General features: G+C 40.4%; 1 protein-coding gene and 1 pseudogene across 1 annotated transcript; both read right to left on the reverse strand.

Moving 5' to 3' along the window:
- The window catches only part of LOC146618533 (polypeptide N-acetylgalactosaminyltransferase 17-like), a 28,418-nt pseudogene extending 25,179 nt beyond the window's left edge, over positions 1-3,239 (reverse strand).
- Positions 3,240-7,603: 4,364 nt separating this feature from the next.
- LOC146618534 (uncharacterized) lies at positions 7,604-9,051 on the reverse strand. Its single transcript, XM_085371554.1, has 2 exons — positions 8,885-9,051; positions 7,604-8,742 (listed from the first exon to the last, which is right to left on the reverse strand). Exon 2 carries the CDS (start codon positions 8,695-8,697, stop codon positions 7,912-7,914), a length of 786 nt encoding a protein of 261 aa, XP_085227680.1. The 5' UTR covers positions 8,698-8,742; positions 8,885-9,051; the 3' UTR covers positions 7,604-7,911.
- Positions 9,052-21,044: the final 11,993 nt, after the last annotated feature.

The raw sequence follows: 21,044 nt of genomic DNA on the forward strand, positions 1-21,044 counted from the left end.
ATACCAAAAAGTTCTACTTTGGTTTCATCTGACCACATGACATTCTCCCAATCCTCTGCTGTATCATCCATGTGCTCTCTGGCAAACTTCAGACGGGCCTGGACATGCACTGGCTTCAGCAGCGGAACACGTCTGGCACTGCGGGATTTGATTCCCTGCCGTTGTAGTGTGTTACTGATGGTGACCTTTGTTACTTTGGTCCCAGCTCTCTGCAGGTCATTCACCAGGTCCCCCCGTGTGGTTCTGGGATCTTTGCTCACCGTTCTCATGATCATTTTGACCCCACGGGATGAGATCTTGCGTGGAGCCCCAGATCGAGGGAGATTATCAGTGGTCTTGTATGTCTTCCATTTTCTGATGATTGCTCCCACAGTTGATTTTTGCACACCAAGCAAATACTTATTTTCCACCCTGATTTACGAATAAATTCTTTACAAATCCAACCATGTGAATTCATGGATTTTTTTTTCACATTCTGTCTCTCACAGTTGAAGTGTACCTCTGGTGCAAATTACTGACCTCTGTCATCATTTTAGGTGGAGGAACTTGCACAATCGGTGGTTGACTAAATACTTTTTTGCCCCACTGTACCTATGAAAATATACTCACTGTATATATATATATAATCAAAGCATTTCTTTAGCAAAGTGCACATACTAGCCCTTTTTAAGTTCATTGACATATGTGCACTCAAACAGGCCCAATGAGATTGAGGGTTATACCCCAATTATTTGTGTTAGGTTTGTAAGCTTTTCCAAATGAATACAGAAAATCAGCAAAACCACCATAAAGAAAGCTTATTTAAATAAAGCTGATATTGGGAGAACAAAGCCCAAGGGGTGGAAAATGAGTAAAAAACCTGTGAAGCAGAGAATAACATGAGGGACTGTTGCAGAGCGCATGAGTGAAACAAGCTCACAGATGAGCTGACAAAGATTGGCAGAAATCACTTTAGAGCAGCCGGGTAATAAGGAACAGGTGAACATAGAGTGGAGCAGATAATTACGAGCAAAAACCCAAACAAATACTTTCAGACAATCCTAAAGCTCTTATTTAGTTGCATAGAGCCATGTGTGAACATTTTGTCTTTACATTTTGCTTCCAAGGAACCGAACTGTCTTTTAATTCTGTAATTTATTTCACGTTCTTCAGGCTTTCTGAAGCTCCTTCAAATTTTTCTTTGGACATCATTTTATTATAATTTTCAGTGCAGTCCTTTATTTGTTTGTTCCTATGAATCATTCACACATAATAAAGGCACCTAACTCAAGGGACAAATTCGTTACTGGCACATTACCAGCAGCTTGTCACAAATACACAATTTGTTTCCTGCACAAAAAATGACAACGATAACACACCAGCAAGGTGATTACCAAAGAGCTATTAGCCAAAAACTTGACATATGTCAAGAAACTAAACAAGTAGAGGACAAAAGAACTGGCAGCTTAAATAAAAACATCTACAGCAGACGAACAGAATTTGAAAGTTGTGTCCTTAAGAAATAACACAAAACTGACACACAACCTGAGAGATGCATCTGGCATCTTATGTTTGCAAGTTTCAGTAAACTGCTGCATCTATTTCCCATTTTCCTAGCAAAATACAAAGACATGATGGCTTATTAGCTCATCCTATCCTAAATAACCACTAATGTATGCCAACTATTGTCACTGCTACACTATCAAAAGCTGAAAACAAACATAAAAAACATACAAATTCATCACCACAACAACACAGTTGATAAATAAAGAAATACAGAAGCACACATGCAAATAGAGAGATGACATAAAAGTTCTCACTCAGCTCCCTGCGGTGCTGTTTTAAGCTCCAACTCACTCTAAACAACACCAACGGGGGTCTACTGCTTCCTGAGCATCAACGACCGCGCCACCTTTTTAAGATAAGATAAGATAAGATAAGATAAGATAAGATAACCTTTATTAGTCCCACACGTGGGAAATTTGTTTTGTCACAGCAGGAAGAGGACAGTGCAAAGGTTATTCACTAGTTTCAGTTTTATAATAATATAAAACTTAATTATATAATTATATTCAGGTTACATGACACTTATTGTATAAGATAATTATTTCTGGGATGCTGAATGACAATTTGATGTGTATTTTGTTGCTTTCAGTAGAAATCCTGCTGATGACTCAGTGGATTTTAGATGGAAATTCTGTGTTTCACTCACTATAAACCATCTTCTAATCAGAGGGCGAAAAAGCCACTCTTCTTATTTGGTATTAGCTGAAGAAAATATTTAATCTATACTGACCGTCATCGCTGTTGTCGTCCACCAGGATGACCTCCTTGAGCAAGTGTGTGATTGACAGCTGAGTGGACTGAGCGCAGGATCACCGACAGAGCCTCGTTGACGAAGATGAAGATGAGGGAGATTTGGGGAAGGTCTCTTGAGTAGCTGACCTTTCTACATCTGTAGAAAGACACGACACAACACCTGTAAACTACTTGCATTAAGTAATACGAGGTGCCAGTGGAGCACTAGAGTGATGGTTTGGGAAAAGTAGTCTACAAAGTTATACAATTAAAAAGACAATCATGATTTTGTATTGATGAGCCCATTTACCATGATTTCTAACATTTCTGATCAATTGAATGTTGTATTAAATAACAAGGAATATGCCTTTCTTTTTAAAAAATGAGGACATTTCTCAGTGAACCTTAATTTTTGAGTGCTCGCATATTTAATTTTGAATTTGTAAAAAAGACTAAACTACCTCCATAGAGCTGCTGACGTCTTGTTCAATGGGGCTGAAAGGCAGAGCAAGTGCTGCTTCCTGTTCAACTATAATCACAAGGATTTATTTTCCACATTGGCCTTTTAACTGCATGTGCTGTTTCAGATAGAAACCCTATTTTAAACTTGTTTTGTTTAAACAGCTCTAATGAAGCGGAAAGCGGCAGGGTGAGGCTTTGGCTCTAAGTTTAGCACATGTGGGAAAGGAAGGGGCTTCTTTTATTGTCTCCTTTTCACGTCTTTTTTTCTTTTATCGATTATCTTATTTCCTCTGTGAAATAATAGCTAATTAGAAGTTATTCTATAACAAATCCAGTGTTTTCAATTCACGAGGTTGGAGAACACTTTTTTAGGGTTTTTGGCAGGAAACCATTAGAAAACAGAAGGCAACATTAACAAGATTAACCACGAAGAACTGGGACATTTGTCACCTTTTTTCTCCTTCTGATACAATATTGCAAAAGTCTTGAGGCATCCTCATTTCGTTATATTCTGCTGGGAAAATGGGAAATAGGCAGAGCAATTCACTGAAACGTGCAAACATAAATGGAAATACAGTACATAAGGCAAAAATGTACTTGAAAGTCAATATTTGGTATGGCCACCTTTACTATCGAACATAGCCTGGACTCTCTCTTTCCGGAACACACTGCTTTAATAAATGTTGAGGTCTGGGCTCTGGGGAGGCCAATCCATGACTGATCTAGGTATACGTTTACTGCATTCACCGTGTGTTTGGGATCATTGTCGTAATGAATAAAAATATGCCTTTTCCAACTAGATGCTTTTCAGCTGGGACTGCATGATTAATGAAAATCTTAATATCTGGTTCATATTTCCATCAGCTTTCTCAAGATTCCCAACACCACTGGCAGAGCCTTCATCGTGTTTTACAGATGGATGTAAACACCCTCTGTTGGAGTCATATCAACAATTATTTGAACCAAAAATGTCAAATATGAATTCATAATGCTGTAAGACCTGTTGCCACTGATATAGTCCAGTTCTCGTGTAATTTACCATACCTCAGCCTTTTCTCCCTGTTTCTCTTCACTAAAAATGGCTTCCTGACAGCCTTCCACTGAGACCGTTTCTGATGAGGCTTCAGCAAACAGCAGATGGATCCATTAAAGGGCCAGTGCATCTCTCAGGTACTTCAAGTCTTTGCTTTTCTTTATATTTTTCTACATCTTAAGGACATGATTTCCAGATACAGTTCATCTGCTGTACAGAGTTATTTAGTCCTGCTACTTTTCCGGTTTCCTCAATTTTTTTAAGGACTCACAGCACGCCAGATTTTTGGGAACCACCTAGTTGGTTCAAAATGTTATTTTTACCTATCAGATTTTGTTATCTTTTAGATTCTTAAAGTGCTATGCTGTGGTGTGCTGGGGGAGCAGCACAGCAAAGAAGGACTCATCCAGGCTGGAAAAACTGATCAGGAAGGCTAGCTCTGTGGTCGGCATGAAGCTGGACACCCTGGTGACAGTGGCAGAGAAAAGGACACTAAAGAAACTGATGGACATTATGGACAATGCCAGGCATCCTCTGCACACGGCCATTAACAACCAGAAGAGTCTGTTCAGTGACAGGTTGCTTCTCCCCAAGACAAGAACTAACAGACTTAAAAACTCCTTTGTCCCACACGCCATCAGACTGTTTAACTCCTCTCTGGAGGGGAGAGGGAGGGGAAACAGGAGGACAAAGGAGGGGGGAACAACTAAGCTGTAGTGCCTCTTCACCTCACTGTGCAATACCTTTTGTGCAATACTTTTGTAAATAGTCAACAGTGCAATAGACCTCAATACTCGATACTTTGGGAGCCATAAACATCATTAGACCAGTGCACATATTGGTAAATGGACTGGTTCTTATATAGCGCTTTTCTACTCTTCTGAGCACTCAAAGCGCTTTACACAACTTGTGCATTCACCCATTCACACCCATTCGCACAAGCACATTGTTCTAGGTGCTTTCTAAGTAACATTCACACACATTCATACTCCGATGGATGCATCGGAGAGCAATTTGGGGTTAATATCTTGCCCAAGGATATTTGGCATGCAGACTGGGGGAAGCCAGGAATCGAACCACCAATCTTCCGATCAGCAGATGACCTGCTCTACCGCCTGAGCTACAGCCACCCCCTTATTGTCTCTATTGTGCTCTGTCTTGGTTGTTGAGTTGACTAATGTGGAAATAAAATTTATCCAGCAGTAAACCTGAGTTTGCGGTGAGGGAAGCATCTTGTACAGTACAGCACTTTCCAGCAGGAACTTCGATAGAATGTAAAATAAAACATTTTGTGTATTTTAAAATGACATTCAGTGTGTTTTTGTTGTTGCTGCACTAATCAACCACTTACTACTAACTGCAATGGTAGTTTATTGGATTGGAAAGTGTGGCGATGCTCGCCACCTGGTCTCCCTTCTTGCTTGTTGGTGTGGGCAGGTCTCATTTGTAGGTGCTGAAGAGCTGCTGTGGCTCATTTCCATCAGTGGCACTGGCAATACCTGGGCTCATTCTGTCAGTGAGGTAGTTGAAAAACCCCAGTTGGGTAAAGCGTTTGGGGGTTTTTGTTAACAGACATGCTTATCTATTTAGTTGGTGTTATTTTTTTCAGCTAAATTTTTTAGTGCAATTAGCACTTTCAGCATCAATCCATAGCAATGTGTTGTATTTTTCACATTGTCTGTGTGTAAAATACATATGTAAGCATAGATTACACAAAGGATCCTGCACGCCAAGCTGGATACAAATAGAAATCCCTGGAAACAATTCTTTCTGCGCTTAAGAGCAGCTTCCTATTGCAACGCTGGAGGATTTGTCACCATTACTGGATACGCTGCAGAAGCACAGCAAAGCAGTGACTGTGTGGAGTCGAAAACTATTACACCAACTACACTACACAGTCACCCACATTACCCCAATCACTGGCGTGTTTACACAACAGAGACGCTGAGTCTTTGTTACGGGCGCCAGCCACTGTGGCCTCGTTGTGTGGACACAGAGAGACCTTGCTGTGACTCGCGTCTTCCCTGCTGTGGATTTCTGGAAACCGCGCTTAAAGAAAGCACAAGACTTCTTTCGTAAAATGTGCCTTCCTGAACTTGTTGGGAAATACTTCTCGAAACAACGTGCTGCTCTAAATAGCCTGTAATGTTTCATGTTGTGGTTAAAGATTGATGACAGCTGTGTGGTGCGATGTAAATAGTTTGCATTTCATTTTTATGTGATTGCTGTGTACATGTGAATAGATCTATAATAAAGAAAAACAAACAAATATACTATTCTTTTTTGTTTTATTAAAACAACTTCACACAAAGTACAACTATTTACAATGTACAGTACATCCAAAAGAACAGCTTTAAGAATACTCAACAGGAGCAAGTGTCATTTGGCCCTGGTTTGACAACAACACTGGGGCACATATTAACAAAAACACAGCAAACCTTAACGATCTTATCAAGAAGTGTTGTGTCTTCAGCCTCACATGATAAGAGTAATCAGACTGTGTGTAACATTTTGAACTTGTTGCGCAAACTACCTATTACTCGCTCAACATGAATTCTCAGGTGGGCAATTGCTCTCGTTTGTTCAACGTCCCTTGCATCAAGTTGACAGTAGCCTTTTGTGAAAGCTGGAATCTTGACCTCCGCACACATCATTCCTACAGCATCTCTGATGTCAAAGCCTCTGTCAGCCAATACTACGTCCCCTGGTAACAGCTTTTGAAGAATGCCACATCTCTCTATGATGTGTTTATCTGATGCACGACTAGGGCTGGGCCATATTATACCATTCACGGTAATACCGGTATAATGTTAGGCAACGATAGGAAAATGAAATATCGCGATAGAATGGGAGTAAAACGCGCATGCGCAGTGCCTTTGTTTTCATACGCACATGGCCGATTGTTGAGTGAAACAGATGAACCAGAATTGGTTTGTAAAAATGGTGCAACTTCCGTGATGTGGAACTGGTTTGGTGTTTGTCTGTCAGATACACGACAAAGCACATTTTTTTGCAGAACATGCAAGCGGTCGTCGTTATTGTCGTATTTGTCGGACTAAGATGCTCTTAAATCTGGGAGTAATCTGGGTCCTAAACTCCGTATGCTTCAGGTCAAACAACACTGCAGCATCACTGAGAGTTAAAAACTGTCTAAATTCTTTCATCTTTAGTAAAACGATCAGCATTGCTGCTTTACCAGGTGTAACTATAAAGTTTAACTTCCATGAAAACAAAAAGTTATTACATTTAATGGAGTTAGAAGTTAGCAGGAAGCTAGCGGAAGTTAGCTCGCTAGTTTCGCTAGTTACCTAAGCATGATTTAGCATGTTCTGACTGAGAGATTTCTGAAAAAAATCAAACGTACAGCTCTGCTATCACTTCCAACATAAATGAAGACAGGAAACTAAACAGCAGTGACGTTTGTAGGGTTACTGAAGTTGGGCTAGCTGGTATATAATGATGTGCTACGTGATCGCTAGCGACACAGCTATGTTAGCATAACATAAACAGTGAAGCTGGAGGACGAACACTAACACTTTTCCACTTATAAAAGTTAACGTGAAGGTTCTTCATGGTTAGAGACAAATGCAATCGCATGGCAGGATGCTGTAAACGGACCAAACTTCAGTCAGGAGAACAACTGAGATAATCTATCCACAATACCAGGTTAGTCATTAATATACTGCAACAACATGGGAATAGAGCAGCTGCCAGAGAATTCAACATTAATGAATCAATGGTACAGAAGTGGAGGAAGCAAGAAGAATGAGTTTAATAAAGTTTGATTTATCTGACTGCTTTGTTTCGCTTAATGTGCCTTATAATCCCGTGCACCTTATGGTCCGAAAAATGCGTACTGCACACTGCAGTTTAATGTTGCAAAGCACCTCTTTTTAACTTCAGTGGATATTATACATGGTTATGCTCAGGATATGTCAGCCCATTTCTACTGGAAATGCCTTTTGGTTAAACTTTCAGCAAGGAATTTGCATTTGCACTGTTACATTTTTATAAAGCTTTAATGTACATAAAAACCAGCTTCTTGTTTAGGTGAAAATAAATGGAAGGTTGTCTTTTTGCGCTAGTAATGTTGTGGAGTTGTATTTTGTCTCGCATCAATTATATCGTCGGTTATATCGTTATCGCAAATTTTCAAATATATATCGTGATAAATATTTTTGGCCATATCGCCCTGCTCTATGCACGACCCCCCATCCCCTGGAAATGAAAGAAATAGCTCCATGGGGTGTAATCCCGATGAGGTATTTTATGGTCTGTGTACCCTTGTAATGAGAGTATGTTTGTGCGCGTGCCTTTAAATTAGATGGTCTTTCTGTTCGAATCTCAAAACAGTCAACAATGATTGCTACTCGTTTTCCAAAAGTTTCAGTAAACTGTGGAGGCATTGTCGCCTGCAGACAGTGCCTCTCAGGCCAGTGCACCAGTGCTCCTAAGTGGGCATACAAAACATCAATGGTATCGGTGAAGACAGAAGACAGTGTTTTGTGCGACACATGGAATAGATGACAAAGATGCTGGACTGGAAGATCAAGTCTCAGACGCATTAGTGTGAGTAAGAGCATTTGGAAACCTGTCAGTTTCTTCGGTATTGGCAGGAAATCTTTGACAGTGTTGAAGAGGGACATTAAGACTGCATAACAATATAGTCCAGTGTAATATCTTACTTTTTCGGTATCGTCCTTTAAGAAAGTTTCATTCAGCTCTGTCTTTTGCAACTGTGCTCGAAGCAGTCTGTTCTCCTCCAACAGCCGGTTTATTTCTGCTCTGCCCTGTTGACTGCACACACAGTCCTTCGTCTGCCCTTCAGCTTCCGTGACGCTGTCACTCCCATCACCACTGTCCACATTTGCAGCTGGTACGTCAACCTCCACTTGTCCAACACAACTGCTGTCCACTGCCTCCATGACATGGTTGTTGTTCTTCTGTCAGACCTTCATCGATCATCAAGCCTGTAAGATAAAAAATAGTGCATAGACTTAAGGTTAATGTACACCAATATTCCAATGACAGGTGTGTGATTCATCTTTAAGTTATGTGCGGATTAGTGTACCATAAGAGCAATTTAGTATGTTTTCAGAGGGGGGTGTTTACCTGCAATGGGTGCTCTTTTTCGCTTCCGTTGCATACGCCTTGCGTGCCGGTCCGAGTCTGACACAGGTTTGTCGTCGTGCCCCATGTGCAGTGTTGGTGCCCAGTCTGGATTTGTTACATCCATTTCATATGCTGGTTTGCCTGCAATAATGCCAAATCAAAAGCTACTCAGTCGACATGACGTGGTTCTGCAGCATCACACATTAGCATGTTTTATCTCATTATCTATGACCGCAGCGCATTGAAAAAAACCCCACTAAAAGCCTTTTGGTTTGGTCCTTTTACAGCATCCTGCCATGCGATTACATTTGTTCCTGACCACCGAGAACACTCACGTTAACTTTTATCGAGTGGAAAAAAAGTTAGCGTGTTTATATTGTGCTAACATAGCTGTGTTACTAGCGGTCACGTAGCACATCATTATATACCAGCTAGCCCAACTTCAGTAACCCTACAAATCAATCAATCAAGCTTTATTTATAAAGCACTTTTCATACAGAAAAAATGTAGCACAAAGTGCTTTACATAGTTAAAAGCAGCCCACCCCACCCTCCAACTCACTCCCCACACTCTCAATACACATATATCCCCCCACCCCCACCCACACACACACATACACACACGCGCACACTTAAAGAGTAAAAATTGGGCTGGGCTCGCATGAGCCAAGTGAGGAAACATTATAACAGAGAGCCGTCTGCACCGGGAGCCGGTCACAGACCGCAGCCTCCGGGCTGGGCACACAGCCGGAGGGAGGCCAAGGAGCCCCCCAACCAGGCTGAGAGGACCCCAGAGACCAGCAGCCACGGTCAATAACAGCCCCGGTGCAGAGAGCGCCCTCCGAGGAAACACTGGAGATATGACGCAATACGATATATACAGGGTAAAATGATAAAATAAATAAGAACAGGATACAATATAAATATAAATATAAATAGAGTAAGAAGATTAAAAAATGAATAAGAATAAAATCAAAAAATATTAGGTAAATCCTAAATTAATAATAGAATAACAGGATAGAATAAATAAGCATAAAAAATAAATAAACGCTAAGTAAAAGCTAAATTAAAAAGGTGGGTCTTGAGCCTGTTCTTAAAAACATGTACGTTCTCTGCGGCCCTGAGCTCCTCCGGCAGGCTGTTCCACAGACGAGGACCATACCACTGAAAAGCTGCCTCTCCGTGAGTATGTGTCCTGACTTTAGGGACAATCAAAAGGCCAGTACCAGAGGACCTCAGGGTCCGCGAGGGTTCGTATGGTAAAAGCAGATCTGAGAGATAAGAAGGCCCAAGACCATTAAGACATTTAAAAACCAATAAAAGAACTTTAAAATCGATCCTGAAACACACGGGGAGCCAATGCAGCGATTCTAAAACCGGTGTAATGTGGGCCCGCCCTCTGGTCTTCGTCAGCACACGAGCTGCCGAGTTTTGCAAGAGTTGTAAAGTTGAAATATTCTTCTTAGGAAGACCAGAGAGCAGGGCATTACAGTAATCAATGCGACTGGCAATAAAAGCATGCATCAGCATCTCCGTGTTGGCCCGAGAGAGAATAGGGCGGACTCTGGCTATATTTTTTAGATGATAAAATCCAATTTTGGTTACATGTTTAACATGTGGGATAAAACCAAGCTCAGAGTCAAAAATAACACCCAGGTTTTTCACTTGTAGCGAAGGACATAGTGAAAATGCCTCTAATTTAGACAAGAGTTTCTCTCTCTGAGCTTCAGGACCGACAATTAAAACTTCAGTTTTGTCCTGGTTAAGCTGTAAAAAGTTTTCTGCCATCCAAGATCTTATATCCAAGATACAGTTAAAAAGGGCATCCATTGGTCTGGTGTCATCAGGAGACACGGAGATGTACAGCTGCGTGTCATCAGCGTAACTGTGGAAGTTCACTCCATGCCTCCTGATGACACTGCCGAGAGGCAACATATACAAATTAAAAAGTACAGGGCCTAGAACCGACCCTTGAGGCACACCACATGTCATTTTATGGATCTTAGAGGAGCATGTATCCATACTCACCATAAAAGATCTGTCAGAGAGATAGGAAGTGAACCAGTTGTGTACAGCACCAGAGAGGCCCACCATGTGTTTTAGTCTGTTTAAAAGAATAGCGTGGTCTACTGTATCAAAGGCTGCGCTTAGATCCAGCAGCACCAGGACTGAGAGCTTTTGGGCGTCCCAGTTACATCTAAGATCATTTAAAACCTTTAGGAGAGCCGTCTCTGTGCTGTGGTTCACCCTAAATCCAGACTGGAATATCTCCAGGATCTGTCTATCATTGAGAAAATCAGTAATCTGAGTAAAAACAAGTTTTTCTAAGACTTTACTTAAAAATGGTAAGTTGGATACAGGTCTGTAGTTATTAAAATCATTACAATCCAAATTGCTCTTCTTCAGAAGGGGCCTCACCACCGCCGTTTTAAAGGCAGCAGGGAAGACACCCAACTGAAGAGAGCAATTCATCATGTATAAAAGCTCAGCCTCAAAAAATCCATAAAGTGTTTTAAAGAGTGAAGAGGGGATTGGATCTAAAAGACATGTGGTGGGTCTCACTGTGGAGAAAACCTTCTGAAAGTTCTCAGCATTAACCAGGACAAAGCTGTCCAGTGTCTCCTCAGGTACAATCGAGCCCTCAGATGTGTTTACAATCATATCGCGATTAGATAAAATATCAGATCTGATGGCGCTGATCTTTCCCCTGAAGTGGTCTGCAAACTGCTCACAGAGCGAGTCTGTGGGGGTTCTTTGGGAGCTGTTAAAATCAGGGTTAAATAAATGATCTATGGTGGAAAAGAGGACCTTGGGATTATTTTTGTTAATACTGATTATTTTGGCGAAGTATGAATTTCTTGACTTCCTTAATGTATTATTGTACATTTTAAATTGCTCGGAAAATATTTGATGGTTGATATTATTTTTATTTTTCCTCCATCTCCTTTCTGCTGCCCTGCAATTTCTTTTGAGTTTTTTGACTTCTTCGTTTCTCCAGGGTGATGCATGTTTTACGTTAATCTTTTTGGTGGTGAGTGGAGCAACGGAGTCAAGGCTTTTCTTCAGTTTGCTGTTAAAATAACTAAAAATCAAATCGCAGGGTGCAGGTAAAATCACAGGGGGGCATTTGACTAAAACCCTGGTAAAATTTGCAGCCACTGTCACTGCTGTTTAGTTTTCTGTCTTCATTTATGTTGGAAGTGATAAGAAAGCTGTACGTTTTAATTTGTTTCCAAAACCCCGCAGTCAGGACATGCTATATTGTATTTAGATAGAAGCTAGCGAGCTAACTTGCTGCTAACTTCTAACTCATATGTCATAAATTCCATTGTCATGGATGCCTGGATGTTTAACTCAGTTGTTACACCTGGTAGAGCAGAACGCTGATAATTTTATTAAAGATGAAAGACTTAAGACAGTGTTTTAACTCTCAGTAATGCCACAGTGATCATTTGATATATGGACCTGCAGCAGAGTTTAGGCCCAGACACGGCTAGTGACGTCAGACTCAACAATCGGATAGTGATATGAATTACTTTAGAACTCACCGGAGAGAAAATGCCGCGAGCAAACCAACAAAAAGCTGGGGATTGCACGGAACTCGATATCCGCTCGTCTCACCGCTGCAATCCATGCCTGGCGTCTTTGTTTGGTGATATCGGATACATGGGATCCCTCACGTTGCCGCCAGGATGGAAAACGATTAAAAGATTAATCCAGTTTCTTGCCTTCACGATCGTGAGATCTAACATTGCAACCGACTACACACGTACCACCATAGCTGAAGCTGTATCCTTTGTCTGGCCTACTGTGATGGCGGCAGGGGGCGCATTCTAAAATGTCATGTGACAATCTGATTCATGAAGAGTGATGATGTCACAAGGACATGTGATGATGTCACAAGGACATGTGATGATGTCACAAGCACATGCCTTTGAGCCTTTTCTATAAATAGGGGTCAGGAGCAGCAAGTTTTAGTCAGTTTGTTCGCAGCCTTCAAACGTTCGACCAGAGCTATATTTGAAAGTATTTGTAAACCTCTTCAGAGTCACTGTGCACAGGATTAAAAATGTATCCACGAAAATGCCAACAAAGAATAAACAATCTTGCTGCCTCTCCTTCGAGGTCTGGCCGGCCACTCACTTCAAGAGGGAAGCCTGATATGACACGATCCATTGGTGCCTCATCAGTCCAAAGGACATTACAGGAAAACTCCGACCTACATGCAAAAATTAAACAAATTGAAGAAGAGAAGCTTCAACTGGAGGAGAAGTGCAGACAATTGGAAGCACGAAATCAAGAGCTGGAAAAACAACAGCAACGCCAGCCTTACACAAAAATTATTAGTGAGGCCTGGGAAGGAAAGTTTGGTGAAGCACGACAGAAGATTTTGTTCCTGATGAAGGAAAACAAGACAAAGAGTGCTGAATTAAAAGAAACGTCTGCCCAGCTTCAACGCGCGAATGCTACTATTGGGGAGATGCAAAGGGATCTCCAAAACATGGAGCAAAAGAATCAGGCGCTCCAAGGAACGCTTGATGAAGCTATGGAACAAACTGCACAAATCCTCGGACAGAAAAAGGAAGGGGTCACACAAATGCAGGACCAACTCAAAGGCATAAAGAAAAAATACGAAGTGCTGAAAGTCAGGCTGGATGAAACAGAGTGCAAAAAAAAAGAGCTTCTTCAAGAGAAAGAGCAACAGGAAGAAGAAAAAAAACGTATTCTCCAGGACTCAGACAACTTGAAGTGTGAAAACGCTGAAATGCTTGCACAAAAGCAGCAACAAGAGAAAATAAATGAAGACCTGCAGCGTAAGCTTCAAGAAATCACAAGAAGAAATGAGCAGTTAGAAAAGATGCACAAGGAAAAACAACAGCAAAATACAGACAAGTGCAATCTATTAAAAGAAATGGAGCAAAGATGCCAGAAACTTGAGAAGGAAGTTGAAGAAACAACCGATCAGTTGAGAACCCTCATCCTAGAGAAAAAAGTGGTCGTGGAAAAGCTCATGGAAAAGAAGAAAAAACGTTTCCGCTTCTTCTGGAGGAGGGACACTCCTGCTTTTTCTACTTTTTCTATTTTTTCTACTGCTGACGTCACCTCGTCTCCCTCCACCTCTGTTCCATCTTAATTTTCACCTCTCCTCTCCCCTTCTCTCCTAACACTTCTTCCCTCTCTCCTTCATCTTTTTTCACCCCAACCAGTCCCGGCAGTTGACTGCCCCTCGTGAGCCTGGTTCTGCCGGAAGTTTCTGCCCGTTTAAAGGCAGTTTTTCTTCCCCACTGTCGCCTAGTGCTTGCTCAGAGGGGATTGTTGGGGTTTTCTCTTTTCTTTTTTTTTCCCTTCTTATTACCATTTTCCTTTATTTACCGATTTGTTTTGTTTACTTTTCTTTTATGTTGTTTCTTTATTTACTTGTTTAACTTTTTTTCAACTTATGTAATAAACTAATAAACCAATTGAATTTATCCTCTGCGTATTTTACATCTAATCTTTAAAGAATATTTCCAAAACATTTTCAAACATCACGATCTGTCTTTTGTTTGCTTGTTAAAACCCCGTAAATGGTGAAGTAAAAACCCTGTGATATGGTTTAAAACATCAAAATAGACTAAACAACTAGTCTAAAACTAAGAGACACAGGATAAAGTTGGTGTGAAGGTTTCAGTCTGTGAATGAATCTAAGCACCATCACCTTAACTTTAAATTCATCTCTGTTACCCTCTTTGTGACTGAACTCTGACCGTGAGCACCACAGCCACTGCGCACCAGTCACACACACTTTAAATCCATCACAGTAAACCAGTTAGTTTACCTCAGTTTGTTTTGCAGCACATTTCACAACATGCAAAAGCATAATGTGCCATGTATAGACTCAAAATCTAATTTAAAAACATGAGGACTGACCTGTAAGCTTTACATTTACAGTTTATCACATACCACTGAGCAGTTCTTACCTGTAATTCTAAGCCCTCTTCTTCCTTTTCTGGTTTAAAACATCAAATTAGACTAAACAACTAGTCTAAAACCAAGAGACACTTAAATATTAAGTTAAACCTCTGGGGTTGCCGGACGCGCCGGCGCGTCAAAATCACATGACCAATTTAAGACGACACAGCTACAAGATGCAGCGATTCAGAGGCTGTATCCCAATTCAGGGTCTGCAGCCTTAAAGGCCGCATTTTAAGGCCGATTACGTCACCATGCCAGTCTCCTATTGCCAGAGGCTGAAGTGTGTGTGCAGTCACCAGGTGATAATCTGATATCGTCTACTTCCCCACTGATGTTAAGTAATATGAAAAAAAAAATGAATCCCACCTTAGGCCGAATGTGTGACTCTCTTCGTAGTGGAAGAGAGAATGAATCTTCCCATCCGAATTCACGGCAATCAGTCTGTCAATCAAATCCTGTGGAGTAAAATGAGAGGCTTTGAACAAGAATGCACCGGATAGGGTGCAAAACGAAAACTGTGTGGAAATTTACAATGGGTAAGGTGGAGAACGTATATCAGTCTCAGTGTGAGAGGGTTTATTTGAATGCGTTTGAAGTAAAACAAATGGGTGGGTGGTGTTTGGAGGCCAAATAAAAAGTGCAAACATGCCCTCAGATGGATGACAAAAAAAAACTGCAGTGTGTGGAAAAGAAGAAGAAGAAAAACACTTACAGGTATGGAGGTTGGCATCTCCCTCAGGGTGTATTCGCTTTTGTTGGCCAAAGACTGTCGGCCCAGCAGTTGCCACACCGACTGGGAAGAGGAGAGGAGGTTGACCAAGTACAGGAAGGACTGAAGAGGAAAGTAAATACAGCAGCTGTTAGAGAGAAAAAATGTATTTGCTTTTAAAGACCATTGTGAATGCATTTGTGCACGTCATGGATTGATCAAATCCTAACACATAATAATAATATAACACTATTCAACTACAAACACTACCGATAATATGACAAATAATATCTGTAGTATTCAAAGCAAAACAAAATGTAAAAAGAATTTATGATTGCAAAGGTAAAACATGGTTTACCACACTCTCAAAACTGAATAAGACATATATTCTGAGCAGAGTGGTTGAGCAGAAACCTATTGCAGCCTGAAGAATATTAAACTACAGGAAAGCTCCCTGCATTTTTCACTGGGTCTGGTAGAACAGGGAAAACATATCATCAAAAGCATCAAAGGAAAAAAAGAGAGACACTTGCACAAACGAGCTACAACTTAGATTATATTAAACAGCTTCAAAGAAACGTAAAGAAAAAAACAAGATACGATGGATTTTTTTTTCTAAAATAGAAATATCTATACTTTCATGTGTCTTCTGATGTTTCTGTGCATGTGTGAACTTATCTTCATATGTACTACCAAACCTCCTACTGTACTTAGCACAGATTAAAGCAAAGACTCGAGTTAATTCACCAAAGTGCTGGTGTGTGTATATTTAGTTTTCCTTTGACCTCAGCATATATGTATAACCCACTGATAAGGCAGACTTTAAAGTCGCCTGTGGCAGGACACAGTTTACACATCACTGGCTGTCCGTATTCACTTGGCTAGTCTCTCTGAGAGAGATGACTTGGCTGCTGTCAGAGGCCAAGCATCAGACACACACAGACAGGCTCACGCTGGAGCTTGTTGAAGCTTTCCTGAGAGAAATTCTGCCAAAAACATAACTAAAAATGCAGTCTTATGAAAGTAAGGCTTATTTGCCCAGACACCCATAAACCAATCAGCAAAAAGCCTTTCTTGTTAACAAAATCACTATTGCCAGTTTCTTAAATATGAATATTCACAAGTGAATTTTCTACATGGCTGCTGGTATCACAGCAACACATGGACCACTATTCTGAGTCCTGGGTTAATAATAATTGGAATCAATTTAATTTTAATCAATTTAAACACCTTTGTAACCAGTGAGCTAAAAACATGATGGAAAAGCAAAACTTCTAAGAGATCTGTGTCTGTACTATTATGTAGATATCTAAAAATTGGGGCATTGTGGGCTCCAGGAAGTTTCTCCTTCTCCCTCTCTCTCACACACACACGCACGCACATACATACAATACCTTAATGCAACTCCTATCTGTGGGGTCAATGGGAGTTGGTTTGGGACGGACCACTCTGATGTCGTCACTGCTGCACTCAAGAACAGACCATAGCTCTAGTACCAGGGCCCGAATAAAGCCTGAGACAGAACACGGAGAAATTTGTTGTACCAAACATTTATTTGAAATAGCAGCAACTAAAATTATTAACAGTGCTTTAATAAATAAACGACTGACTTTGTTATTGTGTCCAATCTTTTAAAGAAATCTGTCTTTGCATTGCTGGCACCGTTTTGATTGGAGGATTTGAATCTCAGGAAGGAAGGAATTTATAATGCCACTCCCTTTGATCCCATTTAATCTCTTCCCTGTTGCACTTTGGCCTGTCAGTAACTACATTTGAATTTTGCAGCTCAAGCTTGCACATAAAGGCTGGATAAAAACGTTAATGCAATCAAAATGTACGCAGCCCTCGCTGGAAAACTGGGGATACAGTACAGTACATAAATGATGAAGCAAAGACAAAACATTAGTGTCATGGAAGAAGAAATAGTCAGTGCATCACGGGAAGCTCCCAGCAATAAAACCTGCATTTGTATTGACACATAAACCTTAATTTGTGAGCAATTTTCAGTGTATTTCAGTTAAATTAATGAGACAAATATAACAAAAGGGATTTTATACTTAGAAGAAGAATATGAAATTGAAATATTAAACTAAGAAAACTATAAATACTGCAGTTCTAGAGTTACAGATATACAATTAAGCTTTGCATATCAGTGCTGTATAACCCAGGGAATGTACTTTTTTTTTTTTTATAATTGAATAGTAATGGAAATCATGAACTGTTTTTCAGAGGTCATAGATCAAATGAGCAGTAGAGTTTTTCTCACAGAATGGTTCTTTCACATAGAAAGCAGTGTGTGCTGCAGGTTTAGCAAATGGCCCATCATTTGTATCTCCAGTGTCTGTTGAAGTGTACAGTATCTGTGTGTGTGCATGACCGTCGGTGCTCTCTGCTCACTCGGGTTCAGAGGTACAGGGAGGAGGCTCAGCAGGAGTAGAGGCAGCTGCTTCATCACAAACATGCCAGGTGCAGGCGGTAAAGGCCCTTTCTGTTTCCTCTCAACCCTCCTGCCAAAGCCATAGAACTCTGCCGAGGTGAACCAGACAACACAATATAGACATTTTTCCCTGTTCCTACATGGAAACACAAGATCAAACGGGCATTTTTTTTTGGCATAAATATGTATATCATATCGGACTCAGTTTGTTCCTGTTATTGTTTTTGCACTGTACTTGTCATCCATTCCAGTGAAACGATGCAGAAGGTTGTAGGTTGTGCAATAGTGCCATCTAGAGGTGAAGTAACATCACACTGCCCGTGCTCTTGTCTCGTCACGGTGTTTGCGTGTTTCTCCCTCTCTGCACACTCATGGGAATGTGCTGTCAGGCAGGACTCAGCGTTATATTCACAATATGTGGAAAATATATTGATATTGAATGTTCAAATATGAGGATATGTATAATGTATAGGTTGACTTTGCTCTACCTACACTTCTGGCAGAGCAGCAGTTGCAATGCGAACACATAATTAAACGGTGTATTTATAGGAACAGATTTCTTGCCTATGGCAGACAAAGTGATTTTAAACGTGTAAAAGGTTTCATTCACAGATGATTTATTACTATCACACCCTGGAGACTTTATAAAGAGCACTGCTGCAAAAGCAGCCTAAACAAACTTGTACAGTAGGTCACGCTGGTTTAGTTTTTCATCAAAATGCTTTTTTTCTTTTACTATTATTTTTGAAAACGTTACAGCACTGGTGGACATTTCCTACCAAATAAGAACTAGACACTACTGTTATGTAGTGGTTAATTGGAAAACTGTTTTATCACGAATTTCTTATTTAGAAATAATTAAAATTTTATTTGATGTTTTTTTTTTTTTTGGATGGATACTGTTATTGCAGTGATGCTGTAATTAAACTGTCTTCACCCCAGTAGAATAATTGCATGACTCCATCACTGAAGTGGAGGGTTTGCTTTGGAGGGGAAACGCACAGTGTCTCTTTAGTAGCATGGTGGTTGGATCCCACATTTGTTTCTTATGTAACATTGTAAATAGCTGCTAAGACAGCATATCTATTGGACAAGCACATATTATACATACTTTGCACGTGCAGTATTTAATAGAAAGCAGTGTGTGCTGCAGGTTTAGCAAATGGCCCATCATTTGTAAGCTCTGTCTGGACTATATCACTTTTTGAGGTCATCCTTCTTTCTGTCAGTCTGCCTTTTTATCGATGGCACAAACATATGTCACATCATGGAACACATGAGTGCTCCACAGCCAGCGCTGCTCAACACAGCAGGGAACTGTTCTTGCGTGGGTAAAGTCATAGGAGAGAATAGGTTTCAGAACGCAGCGGTGCTGTTATAAGCGAAGGGCTGATAAGTAATCAGACTTCTTTTCCCATAACCAGTTGAGTCGCCCCTTCTAGCCAATAGAAAGAATGCAGGATTAAAATATTTGTTCACTAGCTTCATTTTTTGACCTCTTTTGACAAGAGTACGGTATTTCCTGGAGCCTTTTGCATATGGATAAACCTAGTATCAGTATACAACTGATATGTGAATCCATTTATCAAAAAAGAACGCCTCTTCTTACTCTTTCTTACCCAAACAAAAACGGTTTGACAAATACATTTCTCCCTAAGCTGCCTTAAGTCTCCTTTATACCGACAACACAAAAACAACAACAACAACTTATAATATAAGCCTTAAGCATCACAGCTGACAAGTGTTTGTTGTGTCCAAATAACTGCAATAGTACCTGAACTGTGCAGAGCCACAACTCCCGGAGCAGTTGCTGCCACCTGTGTCACCATCACCCCGTAGCCAAACTTCTCGCAGCTGCTCACCTACAGAAAACACACAGAAATCTCATACCCCTAGAAATATTTCAGCCTTTCACTATCACAGTTTTTGGTTATCAGGTAAAAAATGAATGAGAGTTTGGAAAAAGGATGGAAAAGGTTTAGGTCAAATGTAGTACTAATGTATCATAAAGGGAGATGTGTAAGTAAATCTGGGATTCTGGAAAGGCACAACATAATGTAGTTAAACATGCTGTGGAGAATTTAAATTGTAAATTGATATTGGAGTGTGCAGGCCCTTCATTAATTACAACACAATGCCACAACTAAAAATAGACAAAATATAATTACATTCCATAATTAAAGTGTAATGCCAAACTAGAGAAGCAATTACAATGGTGCGTAAACAATGGCAGTAAATTAAGCCCACGGGGGATCAGCTAAGGTTTGCAGCAAGCCTGAGTGTTTGTGTGTTTACAATTTGAATCTTAGACTCAGACCCTGTGACAAGGTCTGTGAAAACCACGTTTTTATGCCTGAAATACTACAGTACTACACTCCCACCAGATGAGCTCATGCAGCCTGTCACGAACCGGGACATACAACCATGACAAAACAGGAGATGCACACACAATTTATTGTGTTATTAATTTAGATCAACTGTGCTAATATAGTATACCAAAATGAAAACAATAACTCAAATTTCAGATATTTGAGGTTGTGCTGAAAATAATGGTGCCAAATAAGGCAAGAAAAACATATTTTAAAGGTGAAATATAGAGGTAAAATCAAAAATAGTCAAGAACGGCCAATTATACCCTGGACCACAGAGGGTTAAATTTGAAAACGGTTTAAAAAAAAACATCCCCATTCTAAAATGTCATGTGACAATCTGATTCATGAAGAGTGATGATGTCACAAGGACATGTGATGATGTCACAAGGACATGTGATGATGTCACAAGCACATGCCTTTGAGCCTTTGAAGTTTTTCTATAAATAGGGGTCAGGAGCAGCAAGTTTTAGTCAGTTTGTTCGCAGCCTTCAAACGTTCGACCAGAGCTATATTTGAAAGTATTTGTAAACCTCTGTAACATCACGCTCCAAAGCCCTGTGACGTTTCTGTGTTCTGTGACGTTGTCCCAAAGAAAGACCTTTAAATGCGATAAATAGCCTAAACGTTTTCGTTTATGACTAGTTTACCGTGTTATGACTGTGAACAGGGGGGAAGTCGCGCAAGAGAA

The sequence above is a fragment of the Diplotaxodon limnothrissa genome, linkage group LG14, assembly GCF_057381915.1.
Source record: "Diplotaxodon limnothrissa isolate DT_005_m linkage group LG14, D_limnothrissa_male_GT1.1, whole genome shotgun sequence".
In the NCBI taxonomy this organism is placed as follows: Eukaryota; Metazoa; Chordata; class Actinopteri; order Cichliformes; family Cichlidae; genus Diplotaxodon; species Diplotaxodon limnothrissa.

Excerpts from the sequence above, each read along its gene's own strand:
- LOC146618534 (XM_085371554.1), bottom strand. The coding sequence starts at position 8,697 with ATGGAGGCAGTGGACAGCAGTTGTGTTGGACAAGTGGAGGTTGACGTA.